Genomic DNA, 24,983 nt, shown 5'->3' with positions numbered 1-24,983 from the left:
GTCCCATTGAATAAGATCAAAACCACCTCACTGTGCTACAGATGCAAAGGACGTGACAGAAGTGGAGGTCAGAGAGGAGGGGGAGTTGTGATGTTGATTAGGGAGAACATCACCACAGCATTTAGAGAGATCCTTGTGGGGAACGGCCAGTGAGAGTATATTGGGAGGAGTTAGAAATATGGAGATGGTTACTTTGTTATTAATGTACTATAGGATGCCAACTGTCAGGAAAGTTTAGAACACTGAACATGGAACAGTACAGCACAGGAAAAGGCCCTTCAGCCCAACATGTACTGTCCTTTTAATTTTGAGACTGGCCCAGTCAGTGTCATCTCTCTGAGGACACCACGTGAAGGGTAAAGTTTCGAAGAGGAATCGGGATGTTCAAGGAATGTTTCCTGACACAATGTGTGGTTTGTTCCTGGAATGACGGCCGGGATAGGGAGTGGTGGAAACAGACACAATCATGATGTTTACGAGGTTCAAAGGTTCATTTTATTATCAAAGTTTATAACTCTGAAATTCTTCAGTTCAAACAGACATTTAAACATGAAATGAACAGGCAGGGAATGGAGGGTATGGGAACGTGTTGCAGAATAGAAATAACCAGGGGAACAAGTACATAATTCCTGAGAGTAAAGACACAGGTAGACAGCGTAGTGAAGAAGGTGTATGGTATGCTGGCCTTCATCGATCAGGGCATTAAGTACATGAGATGGTTTGTCATGTTACAGCTGTACAAGACATTGGTGAGACCACACTCAGAGTACTGGGTACAGTTCTGGTCACCGAGCTGTAGAAAGGATGACATTCAGCTGAAATGTGTGCAGACAAGATTCACAGGAATGTTACAACATAGTTGATGTGTAAATGTGCAGAGCCCTGTTAGATTATGAGCTGGGTAAATACATTTATTCACCTCTGAATGGTCGTCCCCTCACTGTGTCTCCTCATCCTGACACCCCCGTTACCAGAAACATCATCCCTGCATCTACCTGGGGAGCCTGGAGCAAGTCTCAGACTCTCTCTCTGTCTCCGCCACACACAAATACACACAGGGGTCTTCACCATTTACATTTCTCCATTGCGTCAATGACCAACACAGTCTGCCCGAGGATTGTGCTGGGATCAGCCTGCATGTGTTGCCACACTTCTGGCTCCAAAATATCATATCCACGTCTCTCCAGCCTTCACCGTACCTCTCCGGGTAGTTCCAACCTGAGCATTGATTTCTCTAATGCTCCACTCCCCTCTCCGAGCACATGCCTTCTTCTTTATCCCCCTTCTGGAGGAAATTACACTGCACTCCCATTTCTTCTGGAATCAGATGCTAGAAGAACTAAAACAAAACAGACATTACTGGAAATCCGCAACAGAGCAGGCAGTGTTTGAATCAATTCTGGGAGAGGTCACTGACGTGGAACGTGAAGCCTGTTCCTCTCTCCACAGATCCTGACCAACCTGCTGTGTTTTTCCTGCATTTCCTGAGTGTGAACTGGGTCTGTTTTGGATGCTGTTGAGGGGGTGACCCCAACAGAGGATGACCACAGCGATCGGGTCTCTGGCACTGAGCCTGGTTCTGTGGTGCAGAAGGGAAACACGATGAGAAATGTGGTAGTCATAGGGGATTCCATAGTGAGGGGAACAGACAGGAGGTTCTGTAGCCTGATGGAGATACCCACATGGTGTGTTGCCTCCCATGTGCCTCCCAATGTCTTGGTACACGTTGGTACTGATGACACTGATAGAAGAGAGAGTTCAGGGAGTTGGGTAGTGAGCTGAAAAGCAGGATCTCCAGGGTAGTAATCTCAGGATTGCAGCCTGTGCCAAGTGCTAACGAGCACAAGAATAGCATGAACAGGCATATTAATGCATGTCTGAGAGACTGGTGTAGCGGGCAGGGTTTTGGGCTACCGGGTCACTGGGGGAGCTACGACCTGTATAAAAAATACGGGTTACACCTGAAAATCCTGCCTGACAAACCAACTGCAAATTTTTGAGGAAATTACAAGCAGGGTAGACAAAGGAGATGCAGTAGATGTGGTGTACTTGAATTTTCAGAAGACCTTTGACAAGGTGCCGCACATGAGCCTACTTAGCAAGATAAGAGTCCATGGAATTACAGGGAAGTGACTAGCATGGGTGGAGCATTGGCTGATTGGCAGAAAACAGAGAATGGGGATAAAGGCATCCTATTCTGTCTGGCTGCCGGTTACCAGTGGAGTTCCACAGGGGTCAAAGTTGGGACCACTGCTTTTTACAATGTACGTCAATGATTTGGACTATGGGGTAATGGATTTGTGGCTAAATTTGCCGATGATACAAAGATAGGTGGTGGAGTGGGCAGTGTTGTGGAAACAGAGAGCCAGCAGAGAGACTTAGATAGCTCAGGGGAATGGGCAAAGAAGTGGCAAATTAACTATAATGTTGGAAAGCGTACTGTCATGCACTTTGGTGGAAGAAATAAACGGGCAGAGTATTATTTAGATGAGGAAAGAATGCAAAATGCAGAGATGCAAAGGGACTTGGGAGTCCTTGTGCAGGATACCCTGAAGGTTCACCTCCAGGTTGAGTCGGTGGTGAAGAAGGCAAATGCAATGTTGACATTCATTTCTAGAGGTAGAGAATATAAGAGCAGGGATGTGATGTTGAGGCTCTGAGGCACTCGTGAGACCACACTTGGAGTATTGTGAGCAGCTTCTCATCTTAGAAAGGATATATTGACATTGGACAGGAATCGGAGAAGATTCACAAGAATGATTCCAGGAATGAAAGGGTTACTGTATGAGGAACGTCTGGCAGCTCTTGGGCTGTATTCCCTGGAGTTCAGGAGAATGAGGGGGGCTCTCATAGAAACATTCTGAATGTTAAAAGGCCTGAACAGATTAGAATTGGCAAAGTTACTTCCCATGGTAGGGGACTCTAGGACAACAGGGCATGACTTCAGGATTGAAGGACGTCCTTTTAGAACTGAGATGCAGAGAAATTACTTTAGTCAGAGGGTGGTAAATCTGTGGAATTTCTTGCTACGAGTGGCTATGGAGGCCAAGTCATTGGGTGTGTTTAGGGCAGAGATAGACAGGTTCTTAATTAGCCAGGGCATCAAAGGGTATGGGGAGAAGGCAGGGGGAAGGGGATGACTGGAAGAATTGGATCAGTCCATGATTGAATGGTGGAGCAGACTTGATGGGCCGAATGGCCTACCTCTGCTTCTATACCTTATGGTCTTAAAATGAATATCTGATTCAATCTAGAGATCCCGGCTCACCCTGACCTCCCTCTCCCACATAGAACCACCACCACTTGTCCCAGTTACCCGGGCAGTCCCGGTGGACTTTAGCACCCGGGGGAGCCGGGGAGCTCAGGACCCGCCGCCCGCGGCTGCTGCTGAATCCACGGTGTTTCTGTTCCGTTGACGGATGCGGTGAACGAGTTAAAATTAATGGATCGATAATTCTCACATCGTGTTTATTTCACTCTCTGCACATTTATATTTACACTGATTTACTCCTGACGCCGGTCCCGGACCCGACCCGTTTACAGACCCGGAGCGGAACCGGAGCAGATTCTCAGCCACTCGTTTGTATATACAGTCCAGAAGAAAGGATAAAGTTTCTCCGTGAATTTATTCCCAGTGAAGGTGTGGAGATGGGACTTGGTCTCCGCGTTGTAAAATGAAACTGTCCCGGACTCGTAACGGAGATAAACTCCCACCCTCCCGGGGATGGGACCGGCAGGGAGACGTGATCGAGGGGAGGTGTGAACCTTCATTACGTCACCAAACCGCCCTAAGATCCAGAATCCGGTCTCCGGACTCAGTGTGACCCATCCCTTCCTCTCCACAGACTCTGCGGCGACTCCCAAACTCCAGCACCGATTCCCCGTCACCTCCACCTCCCAGTAATGTCTCCCCGATGTGAATCCCTCCGATCCCAGCACACAAAACCCGACTGTGAACCTCTTCCCGGTGTCAGGGAGATCCCTCCGGCTCCCGGTCGCTCTCACACTCTTCCGATCCTCAGACACCTCGAGCCGCGGACTCGCCGTTTCCACATCCAGGGTGACAGAGACTGGGGGGAGAAGCAGAGAATTAGAGAGTCCCCGGGGATCGGGGGGAGACTCGGGCAGCGCGGCCCCGCGACGGGACCGGGGGAGAGGCCGCTCGGCCTCAGGCTCAGTCGGGTGGCCGACAGCATCCTTTCCTGTGATTTTACCCATACTGCAGCGGATGAACAACCAGCATCATCCCGAGAATTTCCTCGACATGGAGAGCGCATTTTTCCCGATCAACACACACAAAATTCTGGAGGATCTCAGCGGGTCAAAGAACATGCGTCAAGGGAGATGTACAGTCGATGTTTCAAGCCGAGACCTTACCTCAAGATTGGAAAGAAAGACGGGAGATAGCAGTGGAAACGGGTATGAAAAAGGAGTGGAGCAACAACTGGATCCAGATGAGGATGGGGTGAGTGAACACTGGAGGCATTTAAAGAGGAGGTCAGGCAGAATTCATTCATGTCGACCAACTCACTTTAATGAACTTGTTCCATTTGTCTATATTTGCCCATTATTCCTTTAAAACTCTCCTACACATGTACCTGTCCAGACATCTTTTAAACATTGCAACTGTACCAACCTCTACAGTTTCCTTTGGCAGCCTCCTGAGCTCCAGGAAAAAAGACCCAGAGTATCCAGCCTCTCCTTATAACCCAAACCAGTAATATACTTGTAAATCTGTTTCATACCCTCTCAGTTTAATGACATTCTTCCTGGAGAAAGATCACCAGCACTGGACAGTGTGATCCAAATCATAAAGACAAGAAGATCTGCGGATGCTGGAAATCCAAAGCAACACACACAAAACCTTGACCCAAAACATCAACTGTTTATTCATATCCACAGCTGCTGCCTGACCTGCTGTTTTCCTCCAGCAGATTGTGTGTGTTACTCTGCTGCAAATGTGGCCTTCCCAATGTCTTGTAGACTCATAACGTGACATCACAGCTCCTGTACTCAGTATTCTTACTGATGAAGACAATCACCTCCTGGTCTTTCTGTTCCACAACACCCTCCAGGGTCTCACTGATTCCTGTGTAATCCTGTCCTGGTTTGCCTTCCAAAATGTAACACCCACATCTCTCTGAATTAATATCAATTTCCATCCAATGGCCTAGATATCTAATCCATCAAGATCTTGGATAAACCATGAGCAACAGGTTATATGGTGGATAACACAATACTGTTGCACCTCGCGGCGTTCTGGAGTTCTGAGATCAATTCTGACACCATCTGTTAGGAGTTTGTATGGTCTCCCCAAGACCTCGTGCCTTTCCACTGGGTGCTCACGATTCATCGCTCAGATTGGGGAGGAGTGGACAGCGAGGAAGACCATCATTACTTGCAGTGGGATCTGGAGCAGCTGGAAAAATGGGCTGAAAAGTGTCAGCTGGAATTTAATGCAGACAAGTGTGAGCTGTTGCACTTCGGTAGGACCCGAGTGTAGGTCTTACACAGTGAATGGTCGGGCACTGAGGACTCTGTTCTCCAGCAGATCTGGGAACAGGGGTCCATTAATACATCAAAAGTGGTGTTACAGGGAGATAGGGCAATCAAGAAAGCTTTTCTTTGACTTTCATAAATCAAAGTATTGAGTACAGGAGATGTATGTTATGTTGAAGTTGCATGAGATGTTGTTGAGGCCTAATTTGGAATATTGTGTGCAGGTTTAGTCACGTACATAGAACATAGAACATAGAATAATACAGCACAGTACAGGCCCTTCGGCCCACAATGTTGTGCCAACAACCCTCGAACCCTGCCTCCCATATAACCCCCCACGTTAAATTCCTCCATATACCTGTCTAGTAGTCTCTTAAACTTCACAAGTGCATGTGCCTCCACCACTGACTCAGGCAGTGCATTCCACACACCAACCACTCTCTGAGTAAAAAACCTTCCTCTAATATCCCTCTTGAACTTCCCACCCCTTACCTTAAAGCCATGTCCTTTTGTATTGAGCAGTGGTGCCCTGGGAAGATGTGCTGGCTATCCACTCTATCTATTCCTCTTATTATCTTGTACACCTCTATCCTGTCTCCTCTCATCCTCCTTCTCTCCAAAGAGTAAAGCCCTAGCTCCCTTAATCTCTGATCATAATGCATACACTCTAAACCAGGCAACATCCTGGTAAATCTCCTTTGTAACCTTTCCAATGGTTCCACATCCTTCCTGTAGTGAGGCAATTAGAACTGGACACAGTACTCCAAGTGTGGCCTAACCAGAGTTTTATACAGCTGCATCATTACATCGCGACTCTTAAACTCTATCCCTCGACTTATGAAAGCTAACACCCCATAAGCTTTCTTAAATACCCTATCTACCTGTGAGACAACTTTCAGGGATCTGTGGACATGTACCCCCAGATCCCTCTGCTCCTCCACACGACCAAGAATCCTGCCATCTACTTTGTACTCTGCCTTGGAGTTTGTCCTTCCAAGGTGTACCACCTCACACTTCTCCGGGTTGAACTCCATCTACCACTTCTCAGCCCACTTCTGCATCCTATCAATATCTCTCTGCAATATTTGACAATCCTCTACACTATCCACAACACCACCAACCTTAGTGTCGTCTGCAAACTTGCCAACCCACCCTTCTACCCCCACATCCAGGTTGTTAATAAAAATCATGAAAAGTAGAGGTCCCAGAACAGATCCTTGTGGGACACCACTAGTCACAACCCTCCAATCTGAATGTACTCCCTCCACCACGACCCTCTGCCTTCTGCAGGCAAGCCAATTCTGAATTCACCTGGCCAAACTTCCTTGGATCCCATGCCTTCTGACATTCTGAATAGCTACAGGAAAGGGTACCTACAGGAAAGAGTACAGAGAAAATTTACAGCGATGCAGCTGGGACTGGAAGACCTGAGTCATAAGGAAAGATTGAATCGTTTAGGACTTTATTCCTTGTAACATAGAAGACTGAGTGGAGATTTGATAGAGGTATACAAAATTATGAGGGGTAGAAATATGGTGCATGAGCTTTTTCCACGGAGGTTGGATGGGATTACAACCAGAGGTCATGAGTTAAGGGTGAAAGATGAAAAGTTTAAGGGGAACATGAGGGGAAACTTCTTCACTTAGAGGGTCGTGAGAGTGTGGAACGAGCTGCCAGTGCAAATGGTACATGCAAGCTCGATTTAAACATTTAAGAGAAGTTTGGACAGGTACATGGATGGTAGGAGTTGGAGGACTCTGGTCCCGGTGCAGGTCGATGGGAGCAGGTAGTTTAAATGTTTCAGTACAGACCAGGTGGGCTGAAGGGCCTGTGCTGTTAGTTTCTATCACTCTGTGACGCTCGTATAAAGACATAATGGTTTGTAGGTTAAATGGTCATTGTACATTGCCCCAAGAATAGGCTAGTTTTAAATAGTTGGGGTGCTGGGTGGAGCTGGTCATTGGTCTGGGACGGTCTGTTTCACACTGTATCTAAATAAATAAATAACCCCTTCACTGTCCATGAAACCACCAATTTTAGAGTCCTTCACAAACCTACTAAACACGTCACCTACATTCTCTCTGAATCATTCATGTGAATGATGAAAAACAGTGGACCCAGCACCGATCCCTGCAGCACAACCGCTGGTCACAGGACTCCACCCAGACAATTCTGTATCCTATTCCAGATCGTACTGTATCCCATGTGATCTAACTCTCTGCTACCTTGTCAAATCCCTCGCTAAACTCCATGGAGACGATGTCTACTGCACGTTCATCAGCTGTAATTTATTTACTGAGATACAGCACGGAATAGGCCCTTCCGGCCCTTTGACCCCCACCACCCAGAAACCCCTGATTTAATCCGAGCCTGACCCTGGAACAAGTTACAATGACCCCACCACCCAGAAACCCCTGATTTAATCTGAGCCTGACCATGGGACAAGTTACAATGACCAATTAACCTGCCAACCGGTACGGGTTTGGACTGTGAAACTGGAGCACCTGGAAGAAACCCACGTGGTCATGGGGAACGTACAAACTCCTTACAGGCAGTGACGGGACATGAACCCGGGTCGCTGGTACTGTAAAGCGTTGTGCTAACCACTATGCTACCGTACCGTCCATGCAGAAAACCAAGCTGGGTATCCCTGATTAGTCCTCGACTTTCCAAATGAATGTAGATCCTGTCTCTCAGAATCCCCTCCATTAATGTACCCTCCACTGACGTTAGGCTCACCGGTCTGTACTTCCCCGGCTTTTCCCTACAGCCGATCTTCAATAAATGTTCAACACTGGTCTCCCTCCAGTCTTCTGGCCCCTCACCCACAGCTATCGATGACACACATATCTCCAAAAGGGCCCCACAATTTCTTGCTGAGTTTCCCACAATGTCCTGGGATAAACTTGATCAGGACCTGGGGATTTATCGAACTTTATGCATCTCAGGACCTGCAGCACATTTGCTTCTGCAATGTGGTAGAAAATGAGGTCGATCGTTTTCTGTAACACGGGAGAATTGAGAGCCCCGTAGAACTGGCTGAGACAGAGAAATGATGACAGGGAAGGATTAGAAGGATACGGGCCAAGTGCAGGTAAGTGGGAGGTGATCTGACAGAAATATATAAGGTTATGAGGGGCGTAGATTGAGCAGAGGAGAAGGGGAGTGGTGAGACAGGAGTCTGAAGTGACTGTGGACTAAAGATTGGTGAAAGATGGCAGGCAAGTTGCTCCAGGTAGCGGAAGGGTGGGGAGTGTGGACTGGAGTTTGGAGACACTGGGAAGTGAATGTCAGGTGGAGACCAACACAATGGAAGTTTTGATCGCTAGTCGGAGCGAGGTTGCGGGGAAGGTTGGGAGATGGGAAGGTGGGAGACAGCTGTGGGAGGGTGAAAAACAGGAGCACAAAGGCCGATCTGTGCTGGAATCTTATCAGTAAAGGAGGTTCCACTCTATCCGTCCATAGGGGAACTTCCCAGTGGCCAAACATTTTGATTCCCATTCCAAAATGTCGGCCCACGGCTGCCTCTTGTGCCAAGATGAGGCCATCCTCAGGATGGAGGAGCAACAACTTATATTCTGCCTGGGTAGCCTCTGACCTGATGGCATGAATATTGATTTCCTCTTCAGGTAAAATTTTTTCTCACCCCGTCCCCCTTCTTCTATTCCCCACTCTGGCCTTTAACCTCTTCTCACCTCCCTATCACTACTCCCTGGGTCCCCTCCTCCTTCCCTTTCTCTTATGGTCCACTCTCCTCTCCGATCAGATTCCTTCTTCTCCAGCCCTTTAGCTTTCCCACCCCCCTGGCTTCACCTATCACCTTCCAGCTAGCCTCTCTCCCCTCTCCCCACATTTTTATTCTGGCATCTCCCCCCTTCAATTTCAGTCCTGAAGAAGGATCACAGCCCAGAACATCAACAGTTTATTCATTACAATAGATGCTGTCTGACCTGCTGAGTTCCTCCAGCATTTTGTGTGTGTTGATTTGGATCTCCAGCATCTACAGACTTTTTCCTGTTTATGATCATGGGATCCATGAGGGGAGAGATGAATGGCAGATGGAATCGGAACCAGATGGGGAGGGGGTGGAAAGCCTGTGGTGAACTGTGTGTGTAGATGGAAACAGAAGGTGAAGGGGATGAATATGGGTGATAAGGGTCCCTTTGTCTCCTTTCCCACAAACCCACTCCCCACAGCCCCTCATTAGGACAGAGGATGAATTTGCAGAGACTCTGGCAGATATACTTGCTTCACATTTCACCACAGCTGAGCTGCTGGAAGACTGGAGGGTGGCTGAGGTGGTGCCTTAAGAAGGGCTGGAAGGTCACACCAGGGAACTCCAGGGGAGTCCAAAACTAGAGGGCAGAGATTGAGGGTGAGAGGGGAAAGTGTTTCAAGGGATCTGCAGGGCAGCTTTCCATCTGTGAGGGAAGTGGGTACATGTGGAATTTGCTGCCAAAGGAAGCTGTGGAAAGAGGTATAATTAAAATAATATAAAATCAATTTAGACAGGTACAACGATAGGCAATGGTTAGAAAGATATGGGACAAACACACGGAAATGTGTCTGTGTCTCTGACGATGTGTCCCTCTCTGATGGTGCATTTGAATATTATCAATATATCAATGTATCAATGTGTGTGTGTGTGTGTGTGTGTGTGTGTGTGTTGTGACACGTGTGTGAATTGTTCAAATAGAAACCATTCACTGTGTCTGAAGAGAATAGTTTCCAGGTTACTGAGGGGACTAACAATGTGCAATGCTGAGGCTCTGACTACAATCTGCTAAACCTTCTTGTGAATGTGTGTGAGGGAGATTTGCCAGACCAGTTATAAGACCATAAGACCATAAGACAAAGGAGCAGAAGTCGGCCATTCGGCCTATCGAGTCTGCTCCGCCATTTTATCATGAGCTGATCCATTCTCCCATTTAGTCCCACTCCCCCACCTTTTCACCATAACCTTTGATGCTCTGGCGACTCAGATACCTATCAATCTCTGCCTTAAATACACCCAATGACTTGGCCTCCACTGCAGCCCGTGGCAACAAATTCCATATATTCACCACCCTCCGGCTAAAAAAATTTCTTTGCATTTCTATTCTGAGTGGGCACCCTTCAATCCTTAAGTCATGCCCTCTCGTACTAGACTCCCCTATCATGGGAAACAACTTAGCCACATCCACTCTGTCCATGCCTTTCAACATTTGACACGTTTCTATGAGGTCTCCCCTCATTCTTCGAAACTCCAAGGAATACAGTCCACAGTGGACAAACGTTCCTCTTATGTTAACCCTCTCATTCCCAGAATCATTCTAGTGAATCTTCTCTGTACCCTCTCCAACGTCAGCACATCCTTTCCTAAATAAGGAGACCAAAACTGTCCACAGTACCCCAAGTGAGGTCTCACCAGCACCTTATAGGGCCTCAACATCACATCCCTGCTCCTATACTCTATTCCTCTAGAAATGAATGCCAACATTGTATTCGCCTTCTTTACCACCGACTCAACCTGGAGGTTAACTTTAAGGGGTATCCTGCACGAGGACTCCCAAGTCCCGTTGCATCTCAGAACTTTGAATTCCTTCCTCATTTAAATAATCGTCTGCCCGTTTATTTCTTCTGCCAAAGTGCATAACCATACACTTTCCAAAATTGTATTTCATTTGCCACTTCTCTGCCCATTCTTCCAATCTATCCAAGTCTCTCTGCAGACTCTCAGTTTCCTCAGCACTACCGGCCACTCCACCTATCTTCGTATCGTCAGCAAACTTAGCCACAAAGCCATCTATTCCATAATCCAAATCGTTGATGTACAATGTAAAAAGAAGCGGCCCCAACACTGATCCCTGTGGAACACCACTGGTAACCGGCAGCCAAACAGAATAGGATCCCTTTATTCCCACTCTCTGTTTCCTGCCAATCAGCCAACGCTCTATCCACGTATGTAACTTTCCTGTAATTCCATGGGCTTTTATCTTGTTAAGTAGCCTCATGTGTGGCACCTTGTCAAAGGCCTTCTGAAAATCCAAATATACAACATCCACTGCATCTCCCTTGTCTAGCCTACTGGTAATTTCCTCAAAAAATTGTAATAGGTTTGTCAGGCAGGATTTTCCTTGAAGGAATCCATGCTGAGTTCTACCTATCTTGTCATATGCCTCCAGGTACTCTGTAACCTCATCCTCGACAATCGACTCCAACAACTTCCCAACCACCGATGTCAAGCTAACAAGTCTATAATTTCCTTTTTGCTTCCTTGCCCCCTTCTTAAATAGCGGAGTGACATTTGCAATCTTCCAGTCCTCCGGAACCATGCCAGAATCTATCGACTTTTGAAAGATCATCGCTAATGCCTCCGCAATCTCCACAGCTACTTCCTTCAGAACACGCGGGTGCATTCCATCTGGTCCGGGTGATTTATCTACCTTATTTATCTATGCTGTGTTCACCAGTGTTAATGCTGGTTGGTGTGTCCGGGCTCAGTATTTAACGTAAACAACAGGAATTCTGCAGATGCTGTAAATTTAAGCAACACACATCAAAATTGCTGGTTCACCAGCAACTTTGATGTGTGTTGCTCAGTCTTTAATGTGCTGGTTTGATAACAACAGTGAGACTCGCGAGTCCAGCAGGGGGTAGAGCTGAGTCAATCAGACTGCGGTCACGGACAGGTCAGACACGGTGAGTGGCACGAAGAACTGGTGTATTTTTCAGACAATCCCTGTCACCACAGTGATACCAGATTTTATCCCCTTTAATGTCATTAATGGAATATTACTTCCAGAGCTACCATGTCAGGATTCAAACTCGTGCATTGGCTTGTTTGTCCAGTGCAAATGGGATCAGGATGCAATGATTCACCTAACAGACCAGTGAATTGGTTGTATTTTGCCCCTGGTTTGGTGTGTTCAACGGTCTGACATCTCCAGCTGACCATGTGGCAGTGATGTGCCCCAGCAGGTGGGATTGGTGCCGGAATGAATCTGTATGTTTTACCTCGCTTAATGCCGTCCAATGCTTCTCCCAATGCAATGTCAAACAAATAGGGGTGATAGAGTTTTTCAACCAGTAGGGCACCATTTGTCACTGACAATGTCTGTTGTCCATCACTAATCCTGTAAATATTATACATCTGGTTATAAACTGAACATCAGTGATATTTGAACTATTTTACAAATCCATACAGAGTTTCAGTCAAGACCATGTTCTACCTCCTCTTCCGACGAGCTTCCTCCTGAAATAAATAAAACACAGATCTCAATTGACTGAGACTGACCATCGGCATCTGAACAGCAGGAATCTGAGACAAGTTATTACAAGCTGCTGAAAATTCCCACTAAACTCACTCCCACTGAAACGATTGGATAAAGAGGGACACAGAACCACGGGAGTAAGTACAAGGAATGATTATGAGTGCAGAGACAGTGGGTGGAAGGTCTCATGCTATCCATTCGAAGTAGGCTGCCGTGGATTTATTGCATTCACTTTGCAGAAGTGGCTGTGTGATCTTGGCTTCACTAGAAGAGAGATCAAGTCAACCAGCAGGGCTGCAGCTGAGGCAGCAGAGAAAGGATCAGCATGGGTGTGGACCAGGTATGTCCAGAGGGGCAGATACACGGACAGTGTATATATATCTTGCAAACCCTTCAGTAGTTGCATACACACCTGAAGAGGAGACTATCTGTTGGATGGAAGTGACCAACAACTCTGAGAGAGCCAGATGCCAAGTTTTTAAGCTCACCAGTGGGAGGTGGTGCTTTAGCACTGCTGGCCCGCCACCTCGAGGGAGTCTTGATCATAAGCGGGCCAAAACTCCTGAAGACAGTTGGCAGATCAACTGAAGATCCCACTGGTGATAGCACAGGACAGCTAACATCTTAGTCGATGTGTATTTTGTAACTCTGAAATTTATACCATAACTGAGAGGATAGAACTTACAGGAGATACTGGACAAGTTGTGCATTTTTATCTGGTTACGATGTCAGGGAGGATCAGATGGAGGAATTTAACATTCCGAATGGATTTGATGGGATGGGAGTGGAGAAAATATTTCTCCTTGTGTGAGACCAAATGTCAAAGATAAAACATCAGTTGGTTGTTAATAAATGCCACAAGAAATGTGGTGAAGAGAATATCAGAAACACACTCACAGCCTGTGACTGTAACTGGGTGTTACTCTGAGTATCAGGGATATTATACGTGGGAATCACAGAAACGATCGCCATCTCAGTGTTCTGATGAGAGTAACTCATCCCAAGAAGGTTGCAGACTGTCCTGTGATGTACAGATGTTGTGGGAGGCCGGTTTGGGACAATCACAACTCTGAACAGTCAGGATGCCCACATGGTGGAAATCAGTTTCCAACTACATTATTTGCGTTAAAATGCATCATTTTTTGACAGTGCACTTTTACAGATCCAAAGTGAAATCTCTCACCATGAGGAATGTGATATTTTCTTGTTGATCCATCTGTTCCTGTAACTTTGAGATTTCCTCCTGGGTAGAATTTAAATTCCCTTGAATCTCTCGAAGATTTTTCTCCATTGGATTCAGAATCCTCTCCTCTTCCTCCCTGAGATTTCGGAGTGCACGCTGCTCTTTCTCAGTGAGAACCCGGCGCAGTTCAGCAAAATGGGATGTGATCTGGGACTGAAGGCTGTGTGACTGTTCCTGTCAATGAAAGGAGAGGCTAGTTGACTATTTGAGGCTATTTTTTGTATTTCCTTCTGACATGGAAGGTCACTATTCAGCCCATTAACTTTTCTGCTGGTTTTCAGAACAATCCCCTCCATCACATTCCCCCACGTCTCCCTGAAACATATACTCCGTCTCTGACCCACTAACTCCGACCTGATTCACAGACCACCCACAATCACAAGGTTAATTACAGTAGCCAAATTACCGTTCAACCTGCAAAGTCAGCTCAAGGAAGGTACTGGTTACGGAAAGAACATGCAAACTCCACGCAGCACCCACAAAACGCTGGAGGAACTCAGCAGGTTGGGCAGCATCCGTGGAAACGATCGGTTGAAGTTTAGGGCCGGAACCCTTCATCAGGATTGAAGAGGGATGGGGCAGAGGCCCTATAAAGAAGGTGGGGGAAGGGTGGGAAGGAGAAGGCTGGTAGGTTCCAGGTGAAAAACCAGTAAGGGGAAAGATAAAGGGGTGGGGGAAGGGAAGCAGGGAGGGGATAGGCAGGAAAGGTGAAGAAGGAATAGGGGAAAACACAATGGGTAGTAGAAGGAGGCGGAATGTTGAGGGAGGTGATAGGCAGGTGGGGGAGGGTGCAGAGTGACATAGCAATAGAGGAAGGGAGGGGGAGGGAATTACCTGAAGTTGTAGAATTCTATGTTCATACCAAGGGGCTGGAGACTACCTAGATGGTATATGAGGTGTTGCTCCTCCAGCCTGAGTTTAGCCTCGTCATGGCAGTAGAGGAGGCCATGTACGGACATACCTGAATGGGAGTGGGAAGCAGAGTTGAAGTGGGTGGCTACTGGGAGATCCTGTCTGTTTTGGCGGACGGAGTGGAGGTGCTCGATGAAGCGGTCCCCCAATCTTCGTCGGGTTTCACCGATGTAGAGGAGGCCGCAGCGGGAGCACCGGATGCAATAGATGACCCCAACAGACTCACAAGTGAAGTGTTGCCTCCCTTGGGAGGACTGTCTAGGGCCCTGAATGGTGGCAAGAGAGGAGGTGTAGGGACAGGTGTAGCACTTGTGCTTACAGGGATAAGTGCCGGGTGGCAGATCAGTGGGGAGGGACGTGTGGACCAGGGAGTCGCGGAGGGTCCGATCCCTGCAGAAAGTGGAGAGGGGTGGAGAGGGAGAGATGTGCTTAGTGATGGGGTCTTGTTGAAGGTGGCAGAATTTGCAGAGGATAATGTGCTGGATCCGGAGGCTGGTGTGGTGGTAGGTGAGGCCAAGGGGAACTCTGTCCCTGTTGTGGTGGTGGGAGGATGGGGTGAGGGCTGAAGTGCGGGAAATGGAGGAGATGCGGGTGAGGGCATCATTGATGACAGCAGAAGGGAAACCACGATCCTTAAAGAAAGAGGACATTTGAGATGTCCTGGAACGGAAACCCTCATCCTCGGAGCAGATGCGGCGGAGACGGAGGAACTGGGAATTGTGAATGCCATTTTTGCATGTGGCGGGGTGGGAAGAGGTATAGTTGAGGTAGTTATGAGAGTCAGTGGGCTTGTAGGAGATGTCAGTGGACAGTCTGTCTCCAGAGATGGAGACTGAGAGATCGAGAAAGGGGAGAGAAGTGTCCAAGATAGATCAAGTGAATTTGAGGGCTGGGTGGAATTTAGAAGTAAAGTTGATGAAATTGACGAGCTCAGCATGGGTGCAGGAAGCAGCATCAATGTAGTCGTCAATGTACCGAAGGAAAAGTTGGGGAGCAGTACCAGAATAGATTCGGAGCACAGACTGTTCCACATAACCAACGAAGAGGCAGGCATAGCCAGGGCCCATGCAAGTTCCCATAGCTACACCATGGGTCTGAGGAAAGTGCCAAAAGAGAAGTTATTGAGTGTAAGAACCAGTTCCGCCAACCGGGGGAGGGTAGTGGTGTTGAGGAACTGGTGAGGTCTATTATCCAGAAAATAGCGGAGGGGCCCCAGCTATGCCTGCCTCTTCGTTGGTTATGTGGAACAGTGTGTGCTCCAAACCTATTCTGGTACTGCTCCCCAACTTTTCCTTTGGTACATTGACGACTACATTGGTGCTGCTTCCTGCACCCATGCTGAGCTCGTCAATTTCATCAACTTTACTTCTAACTTCCACCCAGCCCTCAAATTCACTTGGTCTATCTTGGACAATTCTCTCCCCTGTCTCGATGTCTCGGTCTCCATCCCTGGAGACAGACTGTCCACTGACATCTTCTACAAGCCCACTGACTCTCATAACTACCTCAGCTATATCTCTTTGCAACCCACCACATGCAAAAATGCCATTCCCGATTCCCAGTTCCTCCGTCTCTGCCGCATCTGCTCTGAGGATGAGGCTTTCCGTTCCAGGACATCACAAATGTCCTCTTTCTTTAAGGATCGTGGTTTCCCTTCTGCTGTCATCAATGATGCCCTCACCACCATCTCCTCCATTTCCTGCACTTTGACTCTCACCCCATCATCCCGCTACCACAACAAGGACAGAGTTCCCCTTGTCCTCATCTACCACCCCACCAGCCTCCGGATCCAGCACATTATCCTCCGCAACTTCCGCCACATTCAACAGGACCCCACCACAAAGCACATTTTTCCCTCTCCACCCCTCTCCGCTTTCCACAGGGATCGGTCCCTCCGCGACTCTCTGGTCCACACATCACTCCCCTTGGATCTCCCACCCGGTACTTATCCCTGTAAGCGCAAGTGCTACACCTGTCCCTACACCTTCTCTCTCGTCACCATTCAGGGCCCCAGACAGTCCTTCCAAGTAAGGCAACACTCCACTTGTGAGTCTTTTGGGGCCATCTATTGCATCCGGTGCTCCCGATGCGGCCTCCTCTGCATCGGTGAAACCCAACACAGATTGGGGGACCGCTTCGTCGAGCACCTCCGCTCCGTCCGCCACAACAGACAGGATCTCCCAGTAGCCACCCACTTCAACTCTGCTTCCCACTCCCATTCAGATATGTCCATACATGGCCTCCTCTACTGCCATGATGAGGCTAAGCTCAGGATGGAGGAGCAACACCTCATATACCGTCTAGGTAGTCTCCAGCCCCTTGGTATGAACATAGAATTCTGCAACTTCCAGTAATTCTCTCCCCCTCCCTTCCCCTATCCCTATGTCACTCTGCCCCCTCCCCCAGCTGCCTATCACCTCCCTCATGGTTCCGCCTCCTTCTACTATCCATTGTGTTTCTCCCTATTCCTTCTTCACCTTCCCCTCCCCCCACCCCTTTATCTTTCCCCTTACTGGTTTTTCACCTGGAACCTACCAGCCTTCTCCTTCCCACCCTCCCCCCACCTTCTTCATAGGGCCTCTGCCCCTTCCCTCTTCAGTCCTGACGAAGGGTTCCGGCCCGAAACGTCGACTGATCGTTTCCACGGATGCTGCCTGACCTGCTGAGTTCCTCCAGCGTGTTGTGAGTGTTGCTTTGACCCCAGCATCTGCAGATTATTTTGTGTTTAAAACTCCACGCAGACAGCTCCAGGGGTCAGGATCGATCCCAGATTACTGGAACTGCGATACTCTGCTATTCTGCATCAAAGGGAACAAAACTACACAGCGAATTTGTAAATTCTGCTCTGGAAGCCTCACCCGAACTCCAGAAATCTTCTCTTTCTGTTGTTGCTCCATTTCTTCGAAGTCTGATTTCTTTTTAGTGAGAGAGTCTAAGGAAGATTTAACCCGACCCTGGGAATCAGAGAGTAAAGAAATTAGACCAAAATATGCAACTAAGTAAACAGCTGATCAAAACCTGGTTATTTTTACCTTGTAGATTTCAACGGCTTCGTTAACCGGTATGAAGTTGTGAGACTTGTGTTCCCGCGCAGTCGCACAGATCAGGCAGATCAGTGTCTTGTCCGTCTCACAAAACAGCTTCAGTTCTTCCTCATGTTTCTCGCAGTGAAGTTTACTTTCCTTCTCTTTCGGGTTCAGGTTTAGTTTTCGAGCTTTCTCAGACAGATTTGCTAAGGCCCGATTGACCCTGAGGCTGCGGTCTGCAATCTCCTCTCTGCATTCCGGGCAGGAGTTTCTCTCCTTCCTTTCCCAACACCGTGTGATACAGGAGCGGCAGAAGTTGTGTCCACACTCCAGTATAACCGGATCGGTGAAAAAATCGAGGCAAATGGGACAAATTACCTCCTCGGTTAAACTCTCGACCTGTGCTTTCGAAGCCATGTTAACTCTCGGTACTTCCTGGTTCAGGATCCTTTCACTTTCGGGGAGCTGCTGAGCGCCTGCGGTACCGCGATTGTCCTCTAGGGGCGCTGCAGTCTCGGGAATGAATGTTCCTTTTCAGTGAGCAGGAATCGTGTTCGTTTCCGCAGCAGGGATCAGCAACACTTTAAACAAGTCTAACATAGATAAAGCCGGAGAGAAGAGCTTGGTTCAGTCTACAGCAGAACTAAAGGGGCAAGTCCTGAAAAGAGAGACACAAGGGACTGTGAAAGCAAGAATTTGGAAAGAACGAAGTGAGTCAGACAGCATTTGTGATGAAAAATAGAGAGAAGATATTCCAGGTTGAGACAGTCCAAATGAAGGTTCTCGACCCGAAATGTCGATTGTCCATTTCTCTCCACAGATGCGGCCTGACCCTCGGTGTTCCTCCAAAAGCTCGTTTTGTTTAGCTCGAGGACTGAAGATAGTCAGACTGAGGTGTAAAATCGGTGATTAATGTAAATTTATGCAACTATTAAATCAGTTAATGATATGGAACACGGGATGTGGAGAGAATCTGCTGTGAGGAGACTGATGCTGTGGCGATGACAAAGATGTGGCTGCAGGTATAACCACAGGACTGGACATTGTACGTCACAGTGTGGAAAACATTCAACTCCTGATTTCCATTTCCCTTCTTGACTTCACCACATATGGCCCGGCTCCAAAGGTCCGGTCTTACTTGTTCTGAACAGGCCCACGTGTGGAAATGATTTCCCCCTGCCTGTCTTCTAAACCCCGTCAGCCCCAGAGAGCAGGGGCACGGGGCTGGAATCTCCACTCACAAACACAAGGGATTCTGCAGATGCTGGAATTCCAGAGCAACACACACAATATACTGGAGGAACTCAGCCAGTCAGGCAGCATATGGAGGGAAATAAACAGCGTTGAAGGTTCTCGGTCTGAAACGATGACTGTTCTCCTCTCTACAGCCCCTGAGTTCCTCCAGTGTTTTGAGTGTGTTGCTCTCTGACAGTCTTCATCCGGCAGCTTCCGCAACAGCAGCTCGAGGGATAGAGGGACTGGGGGTTGGGTTGTGGGTGTGGGGACCAGTCTCCCACTTAAATACAGTTCAGATGGAACAGCACAGAAAGAACCTGCCAGACAGCAGTGGTGAGTTTCGGGAACAAGACAGTTTATTCAGGCCCTGTTACAGTGAACATCGGGGAACAATTCGAGTGTCATCGCAAAGATACTCCACTGAGTCAATGGTCTTTCGGCTTCCTGTTATACAATGGAAACGTGGATTTCATAAAAATTCATCAGAAACCTACATTTCTCTGTAGTATTTGAGCTTTGATTATTTCTATGTGGTGTCTCTCGATCTGACTGACATCCATTTCCCAGTGCTCTCTGTAATTCATTGTCTTCATCTCTGACCCTGCTTTCCTGCCATGACTCTCCTTATCTGATGATAAACTCTCCTGCCGTGGTCTGCAAGCCAACCTCCACCTGTTTACCTTTGATCCAGTGAGCGTCACCTTCTGACTAAACACATCCACAATCTAATCACTGTACTGACTGTCATATTGTCACCTCTCAGTGACCTTCTCCCTCTGCCTAACTACTATAATTTCCCTAACGATGAGGCAGCTAGTTACATGTTTTGCAATTTTCCCAATTCTCATGATTCCCAGAGATCCCTTCCTCAGATATCACTGCCTGACACTGTGTGGTGTGATTGTCACTTGCCACCTATCAGCCCAGGCCTGGATATTGTCCAGATCCTGCTGCATTTGTGTTGTGGGCTGCTTCATTATCTGAGGAGTGGTAGATGGTGCTGAACATTGTGTCGTCATCAGACCATCCCGACCTCTGACCTTACGATGGACAGAAGGTCGTTGATGAAGCAGCTGAGGGTATTTGGGCCGAGGACTCTGTCCTGGGGAGTTCCTGCAGAGATGTCCTGTGGCTGAGATGATCGGCTCCAAACACCACAGCCATCTTCTTTGATTCCCACTGATTACCCCATTATTCCTTCACTTGCACTATTTATGTTATAATTCATAGTGATGTTATGTCTGTGCACTGCACTACTGCTGCAAAGCAACACATTTCACATCAGATATAACAGAGATAATAAACAGAAGCTCGACGTCTCAGGCTGAGACCATTCATTCGGGCTGGAAAGGGAAGGGGATGAGGCCAGAATAAGAAGGTGATGGGAGGGGAAGGAGTTGAAGCTGACAGGTGACAGGTGAGACCAGGTGAGGAGAGAGGTGGGTGGATGGGGGAGGGTGGGAGGCAATAGGTGGACAAGGTAAAGGGCTGAAGGAGGAGGAATCTAAAAGACGAGGACAGTGGACCCTGGAGTAAAGGGAAGGAGGAGGGGCAGCACAAGGAGGTGATGGGCAGGTGGGGAGGAGAAGTAGTGAGATGGTCATCAGAATAGGTAGAAAGAGGGAAGGTGGAGGAGGGAGACATTACCAGAATTCCTCGTGTTTAGAAGACAAGCTGTATTCTGATCGACTGCAGACTTCTGCAGCATGATGGACTCCGGGTCAGGGACGATGTGCTTTTTGTGTGACTGTATTTTACTGATCTCGTGTGTGTGCCTTGTGCTGGGTGTGACTGTTGTTACTGTATTAGCACCTTGGCCCTGGAGGAACGTTGTCTCCTTTGGTTGTATTCATGAGTATTGAATGACAATTGAACTTGAACCTGATGGGGAAGCTTTAGAGAGGGTGCAGAAGATATTTAGCAGGATGCTGCCTGGATTGGAGAGAATGTCTTTCAGGTTCAGTGAACACGGGCTTTTGTCTTTGGAATGAAGGAGGATGAGAGATGGCGATAGATGAGAGACGTAAATCGAGTGGATGGCCAGAGACTTTTCCGCAGGGCAGAAATGGCTTTTAGCACCCGGAGGAAACCCACGTGGTCACGGGGAGAATGTACAAACACGTTACAGGCTGCAGTGGGAATCGAGCCCATGTCGCTATTGTGCTATGAGTGAATATGAGTGAAAAACACGGTGACACGCTCACAGAACCCATTTGGAAGGTCAGATACCGCTGTCGGAAGATCCTCATGCAGACAATGGTCTCACAGAGAATATGCAGATAACTTCTAATTAGCTGCTTATCACACAACCTTGGAGAGTGTTCAATACCTTGTCCTTGGATGTTGCACGTTTATTTATCTGTGTTTCACTTGGACTGTGTTTTCAGTATTTTGTCAATACAGTTTAAATTTACAGTGGTGTGAGTTACATTATTGCTTCCTCGTGATCAGTAAATTTGCACCGGTGTGTTGGTGTTCATGCAAGTGATGGCCTCATTTTCCCTGAAAGGGGTACTCAAACTTTTGTGTTGTGATACGCAAATAATATTTACCCCAGACAATTTAATATATTTCTTATTATAATTTATAGATTTTATTATGTATTGCAATGTACTGCTGCCTCAGAACAACAAATTTCATTATCTATACCGGTATTAAACCCAATACTGAGGTGATTCTGAAACAATACCCTATCAATGGACTGCTGGTAACAGGAGCTCTGTGCAAACGAGCTTTCAGATTTCCTGAGCCCATCAGTGGCCACACCGCCTCTTTATCTCAGCACACCAGGCTGCTGTGACACTTGGTGCAGCGGCTGCAAACACTGAGGATAAAGGGCACTGTGTGGGGCCTCCAAGTTCGTCATTTCCAGCACACAAGTGTAAAGGAGAACATAATTTTTACTCTGCATCCAATGCAGCACACACACAAACAACACAACAAAATAAAGAACACGGTTATAAAAACACAATAAATGTAAATACAAAAGCTAGTTTAGATATATTGCTTGTAGGTCCATAAAGTGACACCAGGCACAGGACCGTTTGCACATGAGGTGAGTGACAGGAAATGTGGGTCAGTGGAGGGAGTTGTTGATCGGCCTTAGTGGTTGGGGTAAAGAAACACTCAGAAAATGCTGGAGGAACTCAGCAGGCCAGGCAGCATCTGGGGAAAGGAGTCAACAGCCGACGTTTCGCGCCGAAACCCTCCATCTTGACTGCTTGGGGAAGGTAACTTTCTGAGTCTTCCCATCGCATACTCAGACTCCAGCTTTTCGTGTGTGTGTGGCTCCGGATTCCAGCGGCTGCGGTCTCTTATGCCTCTTTTTGCTTTGGAGACGGTGTAGTTGAATCTTTAAAAAAATATACAGACTGCGTGGACGAGCTTGGGCTTCGGGTGCGAGCGTGTCGGTGGCTGAGTGCCCTTCATGCGGGGAGGGGTTGTGAGACGTTCCCTCCGCTGCCGTCCCGTCCCGCCCAGGAGGGGCGGTCACCGCAAGTAATAATGAGTTAAGACAGCGGCGCCGCGGTGGCAGAACGACTGATGGAATCGGACCGGTGGAACCTGTCTGCCCGTCGACCGGCCTCTCACCGCCGTGGAGTATGGCCCAGGGGCGGCCGGGCAGTCACAGCGCATCGGCCGCTGCCTGCTTGCTGCTCTTACCCGGCGCGGTGCTGCAGGTTCAGGAGAGGGCCTGGGTGGGTGACAGGGACTGGCTGTGGGAGGGCGAGAAGTGTCGGTGGGGTGGAGGATTATAAGGGTGGGTTCTGGGGTCGAGTTGAGGGGCTGGGACAAACCGCAGGGAGGGAGCATGTGTTCCTCTAATTCGACACGTAAGGGAAAGTGTCAAACGGTTAAGCTCGGTTCAAACGGTGACCGCCAAAAGATTGCAGAAGATCCAAAGCTATACAGAGGGTGGGAGGGGTGAGGAGTACTGAGTGTGGGAGAGGTAGAGGTGCAGATGATGGGAGTGCTGGGTTAACGAAAGGTAGGAGAGTGGGAGGGGTGAGGGCACTGAGGGTGGGAGATAAGTGTGAGGTGGGTTAGTTCCGGTACGGGGAGTACGGAGGGGTGGGGAATACAGAGGGTAGGGTGGGGTGGGGGAACAAAAAGTTAAAAGGAAAAGAAAGGGTCAAAACTCTGGTGGCAAGTAAAGGGAGTTTTAAATATGTTTCAGCAAGAATTCAGCAAGTTAAGAGGTGGTTGGGAGTAAAAGAAATGATCTGCTTGGAGAGCAAAATGAATATGAATTGTTAGTAATTTGCAGAAGCCATCAGGAAAGTGGAGTGGTTCTGATACCGTCAGCTTTGTGGTGGGCGACACAAGTGATGGATGCAAGCTTGATGTCAATGTTTAAGAGACGTTTGAATAGAGTTTTGATAGAGGTGTGCAAAATTATGAGGGCTATCAAGAGGGTAAATGCAAGCAGGTTTTGCCTGGTGAGGTGAGACGAGAACTAGAGGAGTGGTTATGATACAGCAGGTGACATTTGGCCCTGGTGATAGACAGACACACTCTCACAGTTCAGCCACACTACAACTGTCAGCTGGTTATCATCGAGGCCTGGCCTAATTTAACTCGGGAATTTTGAGGATGTTTTTACAGGCAATGTGTCAATAAGATTAAAAGTGTACAGAAAACTTGCAGGGAATTGAAGACCCGAGTTAGAGGGAAAGATTGAATAGGTTAGGAATAGGTTATTGAATAGGTTATTCCCTGGAGCGTGGGAGACTGGAGATGCTGGAATCGGAAGAACAGACATACTCAACACAGCTTAGCCACCCCACAGTTCAGTGGAACTCAGTGGTTCGAAGGAATTGTTGATGTTTCGGGTTGAAAATTGCATCAGGACACTCCTGAAGTTGCGGAGGAATCACAAGGCTGTACAGTTAAACCTGCAGAGGATGTTTCCAATAACTTGAGGATCTAGGACCGGAGGGCACAGCCTCACAATAAAGGGATGTCCATGTAGGGTAGGTGACAGAAGTTTGTGTAGGGGAATAATTTGCAATCAGTGATCATAATGTCATAGTTACATCTGAATGGAGGCCTGTGACTAGTGGTGTGCCGTGGGGATCAGTGCTGGGTATGTTGGTGTTTGCCATCTCTATCCATGAGCTGGCTGATGATGTTAACTGGATCAGCAAAGCTGTCAATAACACAAAGATTGAGGGTTTAGTGCATAGTGAAGAAGGCTATCATGGCTTGGAGCAGGATCTCCATCAGCTGAAAAATGATAGATGGAATTTTAAGGTGAAGTGTGAGGTATTTCACTTTGGTAGCACCAACACAATGAACTGTAGGGCCCTGAGATGTGCGGAAGTACAAAGTGATCTCAGAATGCAGGTCCATAATTCATTGAAGGTGGTGTCACAGGTAGATAGAGTCGTAAACAAAGTTTATGAAGGCCTATGTGCCAGAAATCGAAGTTTTGAGCGCAGGAGATGGGATGTTATGTTGGAGTTGTCTGAGACACTGGTAAGGCCTGATGTGGAGTATTGTGTGCAACTTTGGTCACCTACCTACAGGAAAGATGTAAATAAGGTTGAAAGACGTACTTGCTGCCCGTTACAGCTGCTGGCTTTCAGGGCAGCAATGAAGGTCCTCCATCTCTGGCGGTGTTCAGAACTTCCCTCATTGTGTCAGTAGTTTCTTCTCTGTTTTCACAACTGTCAGTCATACAAGTCCTGGTTGGAGACTCGGGAATACTGTCACACTCTGATGTAGAAAAGCTTTTCATTGCCATTTCCGTAACAATTTTGGTTTTTCAGTTAGCCCTGAGCTGAACCCCTGAACCTGGTGAACCACAGACCA

At 47.8% G+C, this 24,983-nt stretch overlaps 2 protein-coding genes across 3 annotated transcripts in view; one reads left to right on the top strand and one right to left on the bottom strand.

Annotated features, from left to right (window-relative positions):
• Positions 1-481: 481 nt before the first annotated feature.
• Positions 482-24,983, bottom strand: part of LOC134346431 (uncharacterized) — a 74,516-nt gene continuing 50,014 nt past the window's right edge. Inside the window, 8 exon segments of the mRNA XM_063047800.1 lie at positions 482-1,339; positions 1,462-3,557; positions 3,559-4,070; positions 12,496-12,614; positions 12,711-12,733; positions 13,936-14,169; positions 17,766-17,861; positions 17,940-18,463. Of these exon segments, the coding sequence (XP_062903870.1) occupies positions 3,495-3,557; positions 3,559-4,070; positions 12,496-12,614; positions 12,711-12,733; positions 13,936-14,169; positions 17,766-17,861; positions 17,940-18,463 (1,571 nt within the window). The 3' untranslated portion in view covers positions 482-1,339; positions 1,462-3,494.
• LOC134346545 (sialidase-1-like) overlaps positions 22,250-24,983 on the top strand; it is a 31,638-nt gene continuing 28,904 nt past the window's right edge. The window contains exon 1 of one of the 2 annotated variants that reach the window (XM_063047961.1): positions 22,250-22,769. In XM_063047961.1, coding sequence (XP_062904031.1) covers positions 22,713-22,769 — 57 coding nt within the window. In that variant the 5' untranslated portion in view covers positions 22,250-22,712. Of the gene's footprint in view, positions 22,868-24,983 lie in introns of both variants that reach the window. The other variant, XM_063047960.1, reaches the window with a different exon arrangement.

This window comes from Mobula hypostoma, chromosome 5 (genome assembly GCF_963921235.1).
Source record: "Mobula hypostoma chromosome 5, sMobHyp1.1, whole genome shotgun sequence".
Taxonomy (NCBI): Eukaryota; Metazoa; Chordata; class Chondrichthyes; order Myliobatiformes; family Myliobatidae; genus Mobula; species Mobula hypostoma.
This window is presented reverse-complemented; position numbering and strand designations above follow the sequence as displayed.